The 18,740-nt window shown below is 38.6% G+C and overlaps 1 protein-coding gene across 23 annotated transcripts in view; it reads right to left on the bottom strand.

Annotated features, from left to right (window-relative positions):
• LOC135968652 (zinc finger protein 431-like) overlaps window positions 1-18,740 on the bottom strand; it is an 85,536-nt gene that overhangs the window by 38,533 nt on the left and 28,263 nt on the right. For 12 of the 23 annotated variants that reach the window (XR_010583563.1, XR_010583565.1, XR_010583567.1 and 9 more), the window contains 3 exons: window positions 4,352-4,448; window positions 3,748-3,861; window positions 2,833-2,928 (listed from right to left, as the gene is read on the bottom strand). Coding sequence is in view for 9 of the 23 variants with exons in the window: in XM_065536340.1 (XP_065392412.1) it covers window positions 2,858-2,928; window positions 3,748-3,861; window positions 4,352-4,448 (282 nt within the window). In the remaining 14 variants the exon portion in view is untranslated. Of the gene's footprint in view, window positions 1-31; window positions 946-2,345; window positions 2,608-2,832; window positions 2,929-3,747; window positions 3,862-4,351; window positions 4,449-18,740 lie in introns of those variants that run through there. The other 11 variants (XR_010583570.1, XM_065536344.1, XM_065536346.1 and 8 more) reach the window with 7 other exon arrangements.

Genomic DNA, 18,740 nt, shown 5'->3' on the forward strand with positions numbered 1-18,740 from the left:
GAGAAAATGAATTACAATCATAAACAGGAGATGCTAATGAAAAACTTTTAATAGATAAGCATTTAAAAGAAACTAGTGTCAATTTTTGTTTTAAATATTTGCTATTTTTACCCAAAATAAAACTACTGTAATCCAAATATAGAAGTAAACAACACCTTACATTGTGAAATTATACATATATTTAGCAGAATAGGGTTAGAGCCTCATATACAAAACAAATATTTGGGGAATAAACTATGCTATTATTTAGATATAGGCTGACAAAAGTAGTTGAAAATTTTATAATTCCTTTTTGCCTGCCTGCATACTAATTATCTAATTTAATTCAGGCACAACATGTAAATTCTAGTATATTGCCCTAAATGTCTGAATCTAAAATTACAGACAAATTTGAAGTAGAAAATAGAAAGTAAAAATTTATATAGAGAGTGACATTAATAAGACTAAAAAAAAAAAAAAAAAAAAAAGGGCACCCTATTTGCTTATCCCCTGACAGCAAGAAAATTTGTCAGCCATTCCTAACGAAAATGCCTTTTTGAGAGAACCACGCATCATGGTTTACACCGATAATGACAGTTACATGATACATTAACGAATTGCTTGCAGTCAAAATATTAAGACATGCCTGGGTTATGTAATAAGACCACACCTCAAAAATAAGTGCCTTTGGCCAGGCACAGTGGCTCACACCTATAATCCCTCACACCTGTGATCCAAGGTGGGTGGATCACCTGAGGCTAAAAGTTCAAGACCAGCCTAGCCAACCTGGTGAAACTCCATCTCTACTAAAAACACAAAATTTAGCTGGGTGTGGTGGCCGCACCTGTAATCCCAGCTACTCGGGAGGCTGAGGCAGAAGAATCACTTGAACCCGGGAGGCGAAGGTTGCAGTGAGTCAAGATCGCGCCATTGCACTCCAGTCTGTGTGACAGAGCGAGACTCCGTCTCAAAGAAGAAGAAGAAAAAAAAAGTGCCTTTAAGAGAGTTCTGAGATCTAGGAAGGGAGTTGTGTTCTGCCAAAGCCCAAGATTGAAGTAATTCTGTTTAGAAGGCAGGCCCTCATTCAGGTGGCAAACTACAGGAATACTGTTTTTGGCTACAGACAAGAAAATGTTCCACCTAACTTGGTTCCAGTGAGAATTTTGAACTTACTCTGTAACCATCCCAAACTCTTCCCAGCCACAGTCTGGGGGAGGTCCTGCCCTTCCAGAGGCCTAGAGGAAGACACCCATTTACAGCCATGCTGGCAGGCCTGCAGACCTTGGCCTTTACTGTGGTCCCTGAGGCAGTTTCATGATTCATTTCCAGGTCCCTGAGCCACAGTTCATGGCTGGTTCTGCCTATGTAGAAACCCAAAGTGACCCGGGAAAATTCTCTCTTGTAGTCAGTGAAAGCCATGCTCATCCACATCCTGATATAAAGTCCACCATATGCAGACCCGACTGCAGAAACCTGCCCCTGGGTCTGCAATGCACAGCAAAGTCCTGAAAGATATTCACTCTATCCAAAAATTAACTGTCCAAAATTTAAATGTGAACTACAATTATCCAAGCCCCTTTTAACAAGACAACTAAAGGTGGACCCTTGTGCAAACCCAGCAGCCTTAAGACCAAGCTGCACCCCTTCTTCACTACAAACCCAGAGGGCATTCTATCACATTGGGGGCCAAACAAAAATTTACTTTTACTTTCTGAAACCAGTTTATAAAATCTTGAAGAGGTGTTTGCTCCTTTAAATTTACAGACCCCATTGCAAAACAACTGTTTCTTATTGTCAATGCTTCTATTTTAACATAGCACTGAAAGTATGTGGAAGAAATAGTCAAAAGAAAAATTTAAAGTCATTGAAATTGAAGACCAAAAGTAAAACGTTGCTCTTGGTAGATCATGTAATCTTATATCAAAAAAACATAGCAGTACATTAAAACCTGTTTAAACTAAAAATATAAAATTAACACACAAATCCAAGTTATGGTTTCATATACTTTAAACAAATGGTCTGATAAAATAGAGAAAAAAAATCTTATTTACAATAGCAATGAAATAATTAATTTTAGAACAAATTTAAACATGGAGCTTGTAAATCTTTTAAGTAAAAGATAAATCAATGAAAAAAAGTAGACAGGACACAAATAAATTTAAAAATATTTCTACTGAAAGAATAAGTATTGTGAAACAGCTATATTATCCAAAGTGATCTCTAGATTCAGTAAACTCCCTGTCATAATTCCAGTGTTTTTTTTTCACAGTAATGAAAAACACAATCCTAAAATATACATGAAACTACAATAAACTTTGAATAGCCAAAGCAATCTTAAGAAAAAAGAACAAAGCAGAAAGACATCATACTTTATAATTTCAAACTATATTTCAAAACTATGGTAATGAAAACAGGATGAAATGTGCAGAAAAAATGAACAAGAAAACCAATGAAACAGAAACCACCACTCTCATGCATTTCAGACGTGATGTAAAAAGAGAACTTAAAAATAGTTTAACATAGAGTATCTCAAAATTATGGAGATATCTCTCTGTCCACATAAACAAGGAAAAAAAAAGTCAGATTGTACACTCTTTTTGTATGTCACAAACAGTACTTTAGCTGTCACTGTAAATTTGAAAGAAGAACATTGAAAGGAAATTAGAATTCTTAGAAATTTTATAAACATAAGACAGAAGATGCCCCTATGTGAGAGTATAATTTTTAAAAATTTTCAGGCTTTCCAGAAACTATTTCCTTTTGAACACAGCTTCCCAAATCACTTTAAGGACTTGCTTTCTTCTTGACTTGGACCCCTCATCCATGTCATCTGTTGTATTCACTCTCACCTACCTGGGGGTTCATCCACCATCTCATGTCACTTCATATTCCAGGACTCTTTTCCTTGCTCCAGAGAGGTGATCAGGTCGGGCTTAGAGACAGCAATACCTGTTTTATTAAAAATAACTAACATGAATCTTACTCATATTCTCCAATTACCAACTTAGTAACGTGCTCAGTAAAGAGGATATAATAGAATATTCTAATAAATTTATCCCAATATACTAATTTATAACAGAAATGTTTAAATATTTAGAAAATACTTTTATTGGTCGGGTACGGTGGCTCACACCTGTAATCCCAGCACTTTGGGAGGCCAAGGCAGGTGGATCATGAGGTCAGGAGTTCGAGACCAGCCTGTCCAAGATGGTGAAACCCTGTCTCTACTAAAAATACAAAAATTAGCTGGGCATGGTGGCAGGCGCCTGTAACCCCAGCCTACTCAGAAGGCTGACGCAGGAGAATCGCTTGAACCTGGGAGGTGGAGGTTGCAGTGAGCTGAGATCATGCCATTGTACCCTAGCCTGGGTGACAGAGCAAGACTCCATCTCAAAAAAAAAAAAAAAAAAAAGAAAAAGAAAAAAAGAAAATAATTTAATTTTGTAGGTTCTTAATTTCACTGCCTGGTACGACTGAATTAAAAATTGCTGATGACAATTAGATTTTAAGGCCTGAGTAACAATGTTTTATGCAACTAAACTTCTGAAATTACCAATAATCTAAAGTGAAGGACACAGATCAGCTCAGGAATATGGAAAGTTCAAGTCAAGATGAAACCTCTTGAAGAAATTCTTTTCTAAACAGACAAATCCCCAGGATTTTCTTGAAAACAGAAATTTGAAAGCATAAATTACCAGAAAACATTCTACAAAAGAGAAATGAAACCTTTAGTTTATATAAGGAATTTTGTATTAAAGTTATCCTCACCCAGGAAGGCCAGGTTTTCATCCCATTCCTCTATAAATTCTGCTGTGCAGTGTCCAGGCACTGCTACTCCTCCAAAGAGAATTCTATGGCCACAACTGTAAATGTCAACAGTCCCTGGAAAAGACACACAAACACACATACTTACAAAGTGGCTATTGGCAGAATTTTCCATTTGACTCAAGGTAAAATCAGAAAGTGAATAGAACTGATTCTAACTTATAAGAGGGACTGAAATTATCCAATAAAATAATTGTCAAAACACAAACGTTTTCTAATATATTCTCTAACTCTGAGAAAAGAGAGTGGCATAATATCCACAAAATCAGTGTGTATATGATACTTGTCTGGATGATGAAGTATAAAATTGAGGGCATAAACACTAACATGTACATTTTTGGGGGACTATATTTACATAATACAGAATGAGTTGTGTATGTTTTTCAGATGAAAAAGACATAGCTGTTTACATTTTTCAGACAAAATAGACATGTTGACTTAGAAGGTAACACTTGAATTTTAATGTGTATAATAAACCAGACATCTTGTTAATGCAGATTCTTGTTTCAGGAGATCTGAAATAAAGTCTAAGTTACGGAATCTTTACCAAGTTTACCAGTAATGCCAATGTTTTGGCCCCAAAAGATCATTTTGTCAAACATCCAGTAAGTGGAAGAGTCTGTGTCTTTTTCAGTTTTTCTGTCCTGTAAACAAAGATGAGAGCTTTCATTTACCAAAGAAAGATAAATACAAAGAAAACCTCAAAAACAGGGCAGCTGCCAGATTAAATGTGATGGTTTATGGACATCAGCTGCACAAAGATACTTAATGGGCTGGGTGCGGTGGCTCATGCCTGTAATCCCAGCACTTTGGGAGGCCGAGACGGGCGGATCACAAGGTCAGGAGATCGAGACCATCCTGGCTAACATGGTGAAACCCCGTCTCTACTAAAAATACAAAAAACTAGCCGGGCGAGGTGGCGGGCGCCTGTAGTCCCAGCTACTCGGGAGGCTGAGGCAGGAGAATGGCGTGAACCCGGGAGGCGGAGCTTGCAGTGAGCTGAGATCCGGCCACTGCACTCCAGCCTGGGCGACAGAGCGAGACTCCGTCTCAAAAAAAAAAAAAAAAAAAAAAAGATACTTAATGATGAAAAGAAAAAAAGAAAACTCTATAGCGAAAAAATCTGTAAGAGAGCTTACTAAGCAAGTGAGTTATTAACATCAAATGCACTAGGACAAGTTTTTATAGTGTGCTGATGCACCTAGAAGGACACAGCATCACTACTGAGATATTGCCCCCACTAAAGCCAGTTACAGTCTGAATTTAACTGTAAGAAAACATCAGTTGTATGGAAAGTTAAAGATACAGATATCTCCCATGTTCTACAATTTTTAATAGTGACTTTAAGTAGTCTTTCTTTAGCAACCAAATAAACAGGTATCTCCTGGTAATTGTTGTTTGTTTTTTGTTTTTGTTTTTGTTTTTTTGAGACTCAGTCTCACTCTGTCGCCCAGGTTGTAGTGCAATGGTGCGATCTCGGCTCACTGAAATCTCTGCCTCCAAGGTTCCAGTGATTCTCCTGCCTCAGCCTCCCGAGTAGCTGGGACTACTAGCGCATGCCACCACGCCTGGCTAATTTTTTGTATTTCTAGTAGGGATGGGGTTTCACCATGTTCACCAGGACGGTCTCAATCCTGTCCTTGTGATCCATCCGCCTCAGCCTCCCAAAGTGTTGGGATTACAGGCGTGAGCCAAATTGCCCAGCCACTTCTTTCAGAACTTTCTGGGTAATAAATGCCATTCTGTTTAAATGAGCATTTTCTTAATCGTGTAATGCCTCAAAACAATAAAGAACACAGAAAAAAACCTCAACATTACATTTTCTCCATCTTTACTAGGAACCCCAGATTTTCCCCCAAAGAAATATAGAGTATCATTGCTGGATGCTGTGGCTCATGCCTATAATCCCAGCACTTTGGGAGGTTGAGGCAGGTGGATCACGTGGTCAGGAGTTTGAGACTAGCCTGACCAACATGGTAAAACCCCGTCTCTACTAAAAATACAAAAATTAGCTGAGTGTGATGATGTGTGCTTGTAATCCCAGCTACTCCGGAAGCTGAGGCAGGAGAATTGCTTGAATCTGGGATGTGGAGGCTGCAGTGAGCCGAGATCCTGCCACTGCACTCCAGCCGGGATGACAGAGTGAGATTCCCTCTCAGAAAGAAAGGAGAGGGCAGGGGAGGGAAGGGAAGGGGAGGGGGGACGGGAGAGGAGGGGAGAGGAGGGGAGAGGAGGGGAGAGGAGGGGAGGGGAGGGGAGGGGAGGGGAGGGGAGAGGAGGGGAGGGGAGAGGAGGGGAGGGGAGGGGAGGGGAGGGGAGGGATACTGAGTATCCACAGCTATCCATGTTCAACAGCCAGTCAACATTTTTAACATTGCAGATCACAAATTCATGGTGAGAATTCTGCATGGCATATAAGAAGCCGTGATGTAGAGAAGGCTGTGATATATAGAAACGAAGTATTTTTCAGAGACCCTCGACTATCATAAGCATTTGTAAAAGTAGTTAAGAAAAACTCATTAGGGAGAAAAAACACAAGTATAGAAGTAAAGATTTGCAAGTACTAAGCACATGGCAATCCAGGAGGCAGAGTGGACACAGCTCTTGATGTCAGAAATGTTTAGCTGAAGAAAAGTCATTTTTTCTGTCTCCTCCTCCTCTAGAATTATTTCTCAGATGACACTTTCTGGACTAATTATATCTGCCTTTAAAAATTTGAGCACCATATGTTCATCTTTTACCACAACACCCAAAGGCAGAAAGCCCAAGACAGAAAAACTCTACCCATTTCTGTCCTTTATAACAGAAAAGATTTAGGAACAATGAGCTGCTCCACAGAGATAAAAAATGTAAGTTTATCTGCAGCCAGGCGCAGTGGCTCATGCCTGTAATCCCGCACTTTGGGAGGCTGAGGTGGGTGGATCACTTGAGGTCGGGAGTTTGAGACCAGCCTGACCAACATGAAGAAACTCCATCTCTACTAAAACTACAAAATTAGCAGGACGTGGTGGCTCATGCCTGTAATCCCAGCTACTCAGGAGGCTGAGGGAAGAGAAGAGAATCACTTGAACCTGGGAGGTGGAGGTTGCAGTGAGCCAAGACTGCACTATTGCACTCCAGCCTGGGCAACAAGAGTGAAACTTCATCTTTAAAAAAAAAGAAAAAAGTGTGCGTGTATATATATAATATATATATTTTATTTTTTGGTCCTCAGGTTCTCTCCTCTGCTACAGACACTAGCAATTTCTGCTACAGTAATAGAAATATTGGCCACACTGTCCTGTCCTTACCAAACCCAAACAGAACAGGTTCCTGGACCACCCTTTAGTGCAAAGGCAGCACTTAACTCTCATAAATGTATCTTGAACTCGTCATACTTGATTCTGGCACCTTAGAGTCACATGAGGCACTTAATGAAAACAAATAGACGCTTTCACCGAGAACACTAAACAAACTGTGAAAAGGGTACAAGAGAGTTCTGCAAATTGGCCATGTGATTTTAATTAGAAGCCTGCCCTTATAACCACTTACCTAAGCACTGCTACTCAAGCTTTAATGAGCTTATACATCACTTTGTAAATTTGGCCCCACTCTATGTAGTATGATTCTTCAGGTTTGGAAAGGGTCCATAAATGGGTGTTTTAATTTTTTTTTTTTTTTTTTTTTTAAGACGGAGTCTCGCTCTGTCGCCCAGGAAATGGGTGTTTTAAAGAAGTCCCGCCGGGCGCGGTGGCTCAAGCCTGTAATCCCAGCACTTTGGGAGGCCGAGACGGGCGGATCACGAGGTCGAGACCATCCTGGCTAACACGGTGAAACCCCGTCTCTACTAAAAAATACAAAAAACTAGCCGGGCGCGGTGGCGGGCGCCTGTAGTCCCAGCTACTCGGGAGACTGAGGCAGGGGAATGGCGTGAACCCGGGAGGCGGAGCTTGCAGTGAGCTGAGATCCGGCCACTGCACTCCAGCCTGGGCGGCAGAGCGAGACTCCGTCTCAAAAAATAAAAAAATAAAAATAAATAAAGAAGTCCCCTGTCAGTGCTGATGTCACTCTCTCTGGGCTCATTATTAGCATTGGCCCAAAAGCCAGCAGGAGAGACTCAGGGTGATTCTAAAAAGAAAATGAAACTATCCTGGTGGAGCTCCAGAACCTGGATCACCTGTCCTGATTAGCTAGCTTTTGGGCATGTAGAAAAATGAGGCATGGCACAGAGTCCCTTATATTCAGCAGTCTTGTCACAACACAAATACTTTTGATACAAATGAAGACAACCATTCTTTATCTTAAAGTATTATATTATTTGCTGGCTCTTTAAAGTTTATAGAGAAAACAGAAAGCAGCAATTTCTGAGTAAGTCTGCATTTAGAAAACAACATGTGCACATGTACTAATGCAATGTTTATTAAGCAGGTACCGTGTGCTCAATAAGAGGTTACAGAGCACTGATAACCCATTATTTAATTCTGATAAAACCTGTGAGTTTATACTAAGTGTTCAATAATTCCAAGGATTTAGAATAAGAACCCAGCATTTTTATTTCTTTTGTTTATCTGTCACTGATAGACAGATGAGCGGGATACAGATAGAAAGAGTTTAATGTAATTTAGATGAATTTTTGTTGTGTTTATATTTATTATTTTGTGATTTGTGAATCAATTACTATATCTGCAGGGACAGAAAACAAGTTGCTAAATGTAATGTCTCTGCAAACAATGGTTTCAATAAAAAATTTAAAAATTAAGACCATATAACTCATATTTCATATTTTCCATTTATCTGCTTTTGGGTTTCAGGAAATCATGAGCATCAACCCTAAAAAAGCAACAGGATTCATCACCCAAAACTCTGATCTCTTCTAGTTAGTTCTGGGAGGCACGACTCCGGAGTATGGCCACACCTAAATAAGGTCTTCAAAAAGGGTGAATCTGATCAGGGCTGGGGCAAGGTGTAGAACTAATGTAAAATTCTGTTCTTTATGCCACTGGGGAGTATTTTCAGTTGTTTCATTTTTTAAGTGTACCAAAAAAAAAAAAAAAAAACTTAAATCTCAGAGTTTATATAATTTTTAATCTTTTTAAACCCCACTGCCCTCTCAAGGGCATATCACATACTAATAAGCAGTTTAAACAAAACTCTTAAGGTTTTCTAAAATAATTTTTAGAAGATAAGTATTCTTAGCAAGCTAAAAAATACAAATAATAACTCTTTTGTTTATAAATATATGTTCAGGTGTAGACATCAGAAGTCTCAACAATATAAAGAAAATGGTGCAAATAAATCCCATATCTTTGCACACATCTACTTATTGTACCCACCATATGATGCATAATTATACCACTTATCCAGTTGATAGTCAAGACTAAAAGTTCTTGCATGGTAGGGACCATGACTGCTTTATCTATTTTTCTAATGACTATATGAAATGGAATCAATTTGTTTATCTGTTTGAGTCTCCAGATCGCCTCCTTGTTTTTCACCCAAGTACCAGGGAACCAGAGAAACTCTCATCTTTGGGTACCAGCCAAAGACATCTCTTGTATGGTGGGAGGAACAAATACCAGATGACTCATTTCTTTTACATTAAGACAGAAGCAAAATTAACCACTCTTGTCAGCCTGACACAATTCTGTTCTGGAGATTCTCAAATGTCTCAGATGCCTAGGTGATTATGAGAGCACTTCCAGTGACCCTGGGCTGATGGCCCAATAATAAGCCAGCAGGAGAGACTCAGGCTGATTCTAAAAAGAAAATGAAACTATCCTGGTGGAGCTCCAGAACCTGGATCACCTGTCCTGATTAGCTAGCTTTTGGGCATGTAGAAGGACAATAACACCCCGGTATCACATTTTCCAGGTAGCTATAGTTGTGCTCAGGGCTCTGGCTACTTTATGGCCTTGATCTCTCACTCCTAAGATGCTTGTTTACACTTAGAGATTCTGTCATCAGATTCTATTTACACCTGTAGCCTCTCACATAAAGATAGCGATGTGAAAAGGTCAAAGAGCCACACTCTCAAAGGAGGGATCTGAAATGTCTATGTTGACATCTCACAATGCAGAAAATGCCTCCTGCTGGTTTTCTGTACATTCTCAATCTAAAGTCTGGCCCTGTTTTGTAAATTCCAGGCAGAGGCCAGACCTTATTTGCAGATTCCAGATAAAATCAACATCACTCTACATTTTTGGCTGTTACAGCGAGTACAATCAAAGAAGAAATCTACTCAGAGGCTGCTCTAGAAAATTCTAAATAATATTTCACCTAAAAAAAAGCTGACACAACATGAATATAAGTAGACAGTTTATTGGGGCCAAACTTAAGCACTGTAACTTGAGAAGAAATATTCAAGATGCCTGGAATCTACACTTTGATTAGCAGCAATTACAAGTGGATTTGTGAAGGTAAAAAAAGAAGAGAGACAGAGAGAGAGGTGATACAAACTAGTTTGTGAGAAATTCTTCTTTGTTTAAATAAATAACTTATTATTAGTTTAACTTATACCTACTTTTGGCAATAGTGAACAGCTTCAAGAGATGAATACATAGTTGAAAGTAAGGAGAAAGACATAATTGTGCTCTTATTTTAATGTCTAAGTTTTATAAGTAAAAAGACTTGCAGACAGGCACAGTGGCTCACGCCTGTAATCCCAACATTTTAGGAGGCCAACAAGATAGGATCACAAAGTCAAGAGATGGAGACCATACTGGCCAACATGATGAAGCCCGGTGTCTACTGAAAAAAGTAATACAAAATTAGCCAGGTGTGGTGGCACATGCCTGTACTCCCAGCTACTCAGGAGGCTGAGGCAGGAGAATAGCTTGAACCTGGGAGGAGGAGGAGGTTGCAGTGAGCCAAGATCATGCCACTGCACTCCAGCCTGGTGACAGAGCAAGACTCCATCCCCACTCCCACCCCACCCCCCCAAAAAAAACTTGCATTTCTCAAATGAAACTTTTGTTTTGTTTTGTTTTTTAATTTCTAGACCTAGATTTAGAATTTGGAGTTTCAGATTTAGGTCCTAGATGGGTGGAGTAGCAGTAGGTGTTACCTGCAATTGTGAGCATTTTAGTAAGAGGAAGGAAAGAGAAGTGGAGATTCTCATGTCTCCATGTCTACGCAATGCACACTTGTTACACTGATTGGGTTTCTGGGCTCCATGGTCTCTGAATCAGTTTCAGGTCTGAAGATACAAGAGTCATTGAAAGAAGTAAAATGGTTAATATCTGCCCTATAAAGTTTGTAGAAATCTAGGCCAGGCGAGGTGCCTCACACCTGTAATCCCAGCACCTTGGGAGGCTAAGGTGGGTGGATCACCTGAGGTCAGGAGTTCGAGACCAGCCTGACCAACATGGAAAACCCCTGTCTCTACTAAAAATACAAAATTACCCAGGCATGGTAGTGCATGCCTGTAATCCCAGCTACTCGGGAGGCTGAGGCAGGAGAATCACTTAAACCCAGGAGGTGGAGGTTGCAGTGAGCTGAGATTGTGCCACTGCACTCCAGCCTGGGCAACAAGAGCGAAATTCCATCTAAGAAAAAAAAAAAAAAGGTTTGTAGAAATCTGCTCTAGCCTCTCTAGAAGTGACTGTGGAGGACTATAGATACCAAATAGGCAGAGACACAATTCTGCCTGCATATTTAGGTGACAGCATGCATTTTACAGCATAATTGTGAGAAGCCTGAGAGGGAAAGTCCCCTCTAGAGTAAAGCTTGGTTGGCACCTTATTTGTATATATTATGTCTGGTAATTCTAGGAAATATAGTTTAAAAAAAAAATCCTCTTCAGCCCCAGAGAAACCACGATAATAGCAAAGAAAGAGGCTGGGCATGGTGGCTTACACCTGTAATCCCAGCACTTTGGGAGGCTGAGGAGGGTCGATCATGAGATCAGGAAATAGAGACCATCCTGGCTAACACGGTGAAACCCCATCTCTACTAAAATTAAAAAAAAAAAAAAAAAAAAAAAAAAAAAAAAAAGCCGGGCGTGATGGCATACGCCTGTAGTCCCAGCTACTTGGCAGGCTGAGGCAGGAAAATCACTTGAACCTGACAGGCAGAGGTTGCAAAGAGCCGAGGTTGTACCACTGCACTTCAGCCTGGGTGACACAGCAAGACTGTCTCAAAAAAAAAAAAAAAAAAAAAGAAAAGGAAAGAAAAAGAAAGAAAACTCTTTCATTACACAATTAAATCTCAATGTCACATATATTATAGTCAGTCTGCTTAAGAGATTGAAAAGACATAAAGATGGTTATCAAAAATAGTTCACAAGTAGAAGAATTTACAGCACCATGTCATACACAGTTCATCCTAAATTCCCCTGGTCATTGGGGAGGTCATCCATGTATGCTAATTGGTTATATTCAATGACAAAATAAGCTTTTCACATGTTCATGACAGAAGATAGTTCTGCAACTTGAAGCCAGCTGCCTGCTGAAGGTAGACTTTCACGCTTATACAAAAGTGGTTGAATAGGGTGCTATCTTTTTGGCTACCTGCATTTTAAAGCAGTGCCTCTCTCCTCCCTGAGGACGGGGTTACAGTACTCTGGTTTCCCCTCTTCTAGTGGCCAGCGTCCTCTTTTGTTTCCTACCCTCTGCCACTGTGGTACAGCCCACAGCACAGGGCTCACAGCTAGCAGCTCACATTATAGGTGAACGCCAATTGCTATAGCAGCACTTTAGTGTCACATCAAAGAGTAAAGCCTGAACTGCAGGAAGAGAGCCTCCCTGGGTAGAACTGCACCTTCACAATAATGGAAATGAGAGCATTATTTAAGCCACAGTTTCTATTTATAATGGTGACATGGAAAATAAACTGCTGGATTTCTAGCATGCATCCAGATAGAGATAGCTCCAAGAGTTCTCACTGTAATAGCCGCGTCTTTCACAGACATTATGGGATACTAATAGGGCTTCTAAAACAGATACACAAAGCATTCTAAAGAAAAACAGCTCTCACTCTGAGAAAGATTATATTGAGAGAAAAAAAAAAGCATCTTAAGAAAAAACTGAAATTAGATATAAGATTGATCAAGTCAGGCAGAAAATATTCCTCCAAAAAGAATTTCTCTCTAAATACTCAAAGTGCATAGCTACTCACAGCATGAGAAACATGAGTATTATGAAGAAAAGAAGTATATTATCAGAAGAATTATAAAAGATTTTTTTCTATCTCTGATGCTAATTTTCTAGCCATCGAATGCGGAATCTATATTCAAATATATCTCACAACTTCCACTAGCACTTTTTGATAAAAAATTAAAATCTGACTGTGTTAATATAGTGGAATATATGTGAACCTGCAAGGTAGCTAACTGGAGAGCTACTACAGTTTTTGGGCAGCCACATCGCCTGCCTTTATTTGTCCTGTAATAGCAGCATTCCAATTTGTGAAATGAAAGACACTGAAATTATGCTTACTTATAATTATCCCTATTGGTTAAATTAATAAGCATAGAAGACTAATATCTACTGTAACAATTTGGTAGTAAAATTTCTTTGGATATTGGATATAAATATGTAAGGAGGAATAATTTTAATGTACTAGTCATAATGTATGTAGGATTTTTTTTAATTTCTGTAACTATATTTCAATTAAAAAACTTTACATTTCAAAAGTGTGAATCACAATATTAAGATAACTAAGGAATTCATTCAAAGTAGACATTGTGGCTTTATATTCATACTATTGTAGAAAATATTATTAAATGTATATGAATGCAGGTTGTCTAACAACACCACACATAACTATGCTAATTGTACTGAAGTAATAAATAGAAACCAAGGTATGACAACATACTCCACTGTTCAGTTTATAAACTGAACTATTTTTGCTTTTGTAGTATAAGTACTTCAGCCTGTAAATAATCACGTTGGATAAACAGGTTTGTCAATCAAATTACACAATATCTTTTAGTCCTTATAATTCTGTTTTGCTAAATTTAATCCTATTTTTATGCTAAACTTTTGTGTGCTCTTGGAATGAGTTTTACTGTGAACAAATCTGTGTCAACTTTAAAAGACTAAAAATAGTAAGAATAACCTTTTGCCAAAGCAAAAACAAAGCAATTAATCTCAGGTCCCAGATAAAGACAATCCTGAATAAAAAAAATAAATAAATAACAAAGATTTATTTAACTGTTAATATGATTTACATATATTTCAAAAAAGGGAGATAAAAATCTATATAAAACCTAACTGTTTTAAGAAAAGAGATTTTAGTAAGATATTTTCTCTTATTTTTATGTGGACTAACTAAGCCTCTTATTTCTTTCTTTTTTTTTTTTTTTTTTGAGACGGAGTCTCGCTCTGTCGCTCAGGCTGGAGGGCAGTGGCCGGATCTCAGCTCACTGCAAGCTCCGCCTCCCGGGTTTGCGCCATTCTCCTGCCTCAGCCTCCCGAGTAGCTGGGACTACAGGCGCCCGCCACCTCGCCCGGCTAGTTTTTTGTATTTTTATTTTAGTAGAGACGGGGTTTCACCGCATTAGCCAGGGTGGTCTCGATCTCCTGACCTCGTGATCCGCCCGTCTCGGCCTCCCAAAGTGCTGGGATTACAGGCTTGAGCCACCGCGCCCGGCCAAGCCTCTTATTTCTAATTTAGACTTTTACAACAGCCAGGTCTCTAAACATGTTCTTAAACTCGTGGACATCTAAATTTTGCAAATTGTGCATACATGAAAGAATGTTTACAGAAGAAAAAGCAGAAAAGAGAAAGGTGTTATATAAAATTAATGGGTTCACATGAATAAAGCAAGTTCTTAGAGACCTATGAGGAGATTTAGATTCTGACACAATAACAGTGGGAGACTACAACATCCCACAGGCACTAATAGACAGATAACTGAAGAAGAAAATTAACAAAACATTAGGACCTAAACTCAACACTTGACTAAATCATCCCAAGAGACATCTACAGAACTCTTCAGCTTGACAAAAATATAATTCAACAAAAAGAAAACAACTTGAAACCATACCATACAATTACATAAAAATTAAACAACCTGCACTTGAATAACTTCTTGATAAATAATGAAATTAAGGCAAAAACCAAGTTCTTTTAAACAAATAAGAACAAAAAAAAAACAGGCCAGGGCTGGGCACAGTGGCTCATGCCTCTAATCCCAGCACTTTGGGAGGCTGAGGCAGGCGGATCATGAGGTCAGGAGTTTGAGACCAGCCTGGCCAAGATGGTAAAACTCCATCTCTACTGAAAATACAAAAATTAGCCCATCGTCGTGGCACACGCCTGTAATCCTAGCTACTTGGGAGGCTGAGGTAGGAGAGTCGCTTGAACTCAGAAGGTGGTGGTTGCAGTAAGCCAAGATTATGACATTGCACTTGGCCTGGGCAGCAAGAACAAAAATGCATCTCAAAAAATAAATAAATAAATAAAATAAAAATAAAAATAAAAAACCAACACATCAGAATATCTGCAATACTGCTAAGGTGGTGTTAAAAGGGAAATTGATAGCATTTAATGCTCAAAAAGTTTGAGAGATCTTTGTTTGACAAGCTGACATCATAAATAAAAGAATGAAAGAAGCAAGAGCAAATCAACCCCTAAGCTAGCAGCAGACAAGAAATAATCAAAATCAATATCAAGAAATCCAGGAATTAAGTCTATGAAAAAATAATAATATAAATAAACCACTACCTAGATTAATGAAGGAAGAAGGGATGATCCAAATAAACACAATTAGAAATAACAAGACATTACTACTGACCCCACAAAAATATATTGAAGTCAGGCCGGGCACGGTGGCTCAAGCCTGTAATCCCAGCACTTTGGGAGGCCGAGACGGGCGGATCACGAGGTCAGGAGATGAGACCATCCTGGCTAACCCAGTGAAACCCCATCTCTACTAAAAACTACAAAAAACTAGCCAGGTGAGGTGGTGGGCACCTGTAGTCCCAGCTACTCGGGAGGCTGAGGCAGGAGAATGGCATAAACCCGGGAGGCAGAGCTTGCAGTGAGCTGAGATCCGGCCACTGCACTTCAGCCTGGGTGACAGAGCGAGACTCTGTCTCAAAATATATATATTGAAGTCTACCATGAATATCTCTGTGCACACAAACAAGAAAAGCTAGAAAAAATGAAAATATTATTAAACCAATACATCCTTCCAAGAATGAAAAAAAAGAAATCAAAGCCCTAAACAGATGAATAAGAAGCTCAAAAATTGAATTAGTAATAAATAGCCAATCAACCAAATAAAGCCAAGGACCAGACAGATTCACAGCTGAATTCTACCAGGTATACAAAAAAGTGCTGGTATTATTTCTACTGAAACTATTTTAAGAAATTAAGAAAAAGTAACTTCTGTTCAACTTATTATATAAGAACAGCATTATTCTGATACCAAAACCTGGCTGAGATTTAAAAAAAAAAAAAAATTCAGGCCAATATCTTTCAACATTCATGCAAAAATCCTCAACAAAATACTGACAAACCAAATTTAGCAGCATATCAAAAAGCTAACCCACTATGATCAAGTAGAATTTATTTTGGGAATGCAAGATTGGTTCAATGTACACAAATCAAATCAATAAATGTGATTCATCACATAAACAGAACTAAAGACAGAAACCACAAGATTACCTCAATAGATGCTGAAAAGGCTTTTGATAAAATATAATATCTTTCATGTTAAAACCCCTCAAAAACCTAGGCATTGAAAGTACATACTTTACAATAAGTTATTTATGACAAACTCTCAGCCAACATACTGAATGAACAAAATCTGGAAGCAGATAGGTACAGTGACTCACACCTGTAATTCCAGCACTTTGTGAGGCCAAGGCAGGTGGATCACCTGAGGTCAGGAGTTTGAGATCAACCTGGCTGACATGGCAAACCCCATCTCCACTAAAAATACAAAAATTAGCCAGGGGTGCCTGTAATCCCAGTTACTTGACAGGTTGTGGAAAAAGAATCACATAAACCAGAAGGCAGAGGCTGCAGTGAGCCAAGATTGTGCCACTGCAATCCAGCCTGGGAGACAAAGGGAGACTCTATCCCAAAAAGAAAGAAAGAAAAAAGCTTGAAGCATTCTTCCTCAAAAATTGGCATAAGGCAAAGATTCCTTCTCTCAACTCTTCTATTCAACATAAAATTGGAAGTCCTGGTCAGAGTAATCAGGCAAAAGATGACAATAAAAGGAATTTAAACAGAGAGGAAGTCAAGCTATACCTTTTTGCAGACAACATAACTCTATATCTGGAAAACTGTATAGTCTTGGCAGAAAAACTCTTTAAACCTACAAACAACTTCAGTATCATTACAGGACACAAAATAAATGCACAAAAATTAGTATCATCCCTGTAAATCAACAACATCCATACCAAACACAAATTATAAACATACCATTAACAATCGCTGCAAAAAGAACAAAATATCTAGGAATACAGCTAACCAGGAAGGTGAAAGATCTCTATGATAAGAATTACAAACAATGCTTAAAGATGTCAGAAATGGCACAAACAAATGGAAAACAACTTTACACTCATAAGTAGAAAATATCAATATCCTAAAAATAGTTATACTGCTCCAAAAATTTACAGATTTAATGCTATTCTAATCAAATGACCAAAATATTTTTAACAGAACAACGACAACAAAAACTATTGTAAAATTCATATAAAACCAAGAGTCCGAATAGCCAAGGTAATCAAAAGCAAAAACAACAAAGCTGAAGGCATTACATTACCTAACTTCAAATTATACTACAGAGCTACAGTAAACAGAGCAACATGGAACTGTTTTTTTTTTTTTTTTTTTTTTTTTTTTTTTGAGACGGAGTCTCACGCTGTTGCCCAGGCTGGAGTGCAGTGGCGCGATCTCGGCTCATTGCAAGCTCCGCCTCCCGGGTTCCCGCCATTCTCCTGCCTCAGCCTCCTGAGTAGCTGGGACTACAGGCGCCCGCCACCGCGCCCGGCTAATTTTTTGTATTTTTAGTAGAGACGGGGTTTCACTGTGGTCTCGATCTCCTGACCTTGTGATCCGCCCGCCTCGGCCTCCCAAAGTGCTGGGATTACAGGCTTGAGCCACCGCGCCCGGCCATGGAACTGTTACAGAAACAAACTCATAGACCAATGCAACAGAACGGAGCCCAGAAATAATGTCACATACCTACGACCATCTGATCTTCAACAAAGGTGACAACAGAAATGTGGAAAGAATTCCCTATTTAATAAATGGTGGTGGAATAACTAGCTAGCACTATGTAGAAGACCGAAACTTTATTACACTATATACAAAAATCAACTCAACATTAATTAAAGGCTGAAATATTTATTTGAAAATTATTTTTAAAACCCTGGAAGATAACTTAGGAAATACCATTCTAGACGCAGATACTGGCAGAGACTTCATGATGAAGATACCAAAAGCCATTGCAACAAAAGCAAAAATTGATAAATTGGACCTAATTAAACTAAAGACCTTCTTCACAGCAAAGGAAACTATCAACACAGTAAACAGACAACCAAAAGAATAATAGGAAAAATTTGCAAACTATGCTTCTGACCAAGGTGTAATATCCAGAATCTATAAGAAACTTAAATAAGTTTACAAGAAAAAAAAAGATCTCACTAAAAGAAAAAAAAACATGAAAAAGATGTTTTTCAAAAGAAGACAAACGTGGCTAACAAGCATGTAATAAAATGCTCATCAATAATCATTAGAGAAATGCAAAGAAAAACTACGAGATGCCATCTCACACCAGTGAGAAGGGCTATTAAAAAGTCAAAAAAATAAACGCTGTCAAAGTTGCAGAGAAAAGGGAATACTTATACTCTGCTGTTAAGAGTGTACATTAATTCAACCATTGTAAAAAGCAGTGTGGCAATTTCTCACAGAACTAAAAACAGAATTACCATTTCACCAAGCAACCTCATTGGGTATATACCCAAAGAAATATAAATTATTCTGTCATAAAGACACAT

Source organism: Macaca fascicularis, chromosome 19 (assembly GCF_037993035.2).
Source record: "Macaca fascicularis isolate 582-1 chromosome 19, T2T-MFA8v1.1".
Taxonomy (NCBI): Eukaryota; Metazoa; Chordata; class Mammalia; order Primates; family Cercopithecidae; genus Macaca; species Macaca fascicularis.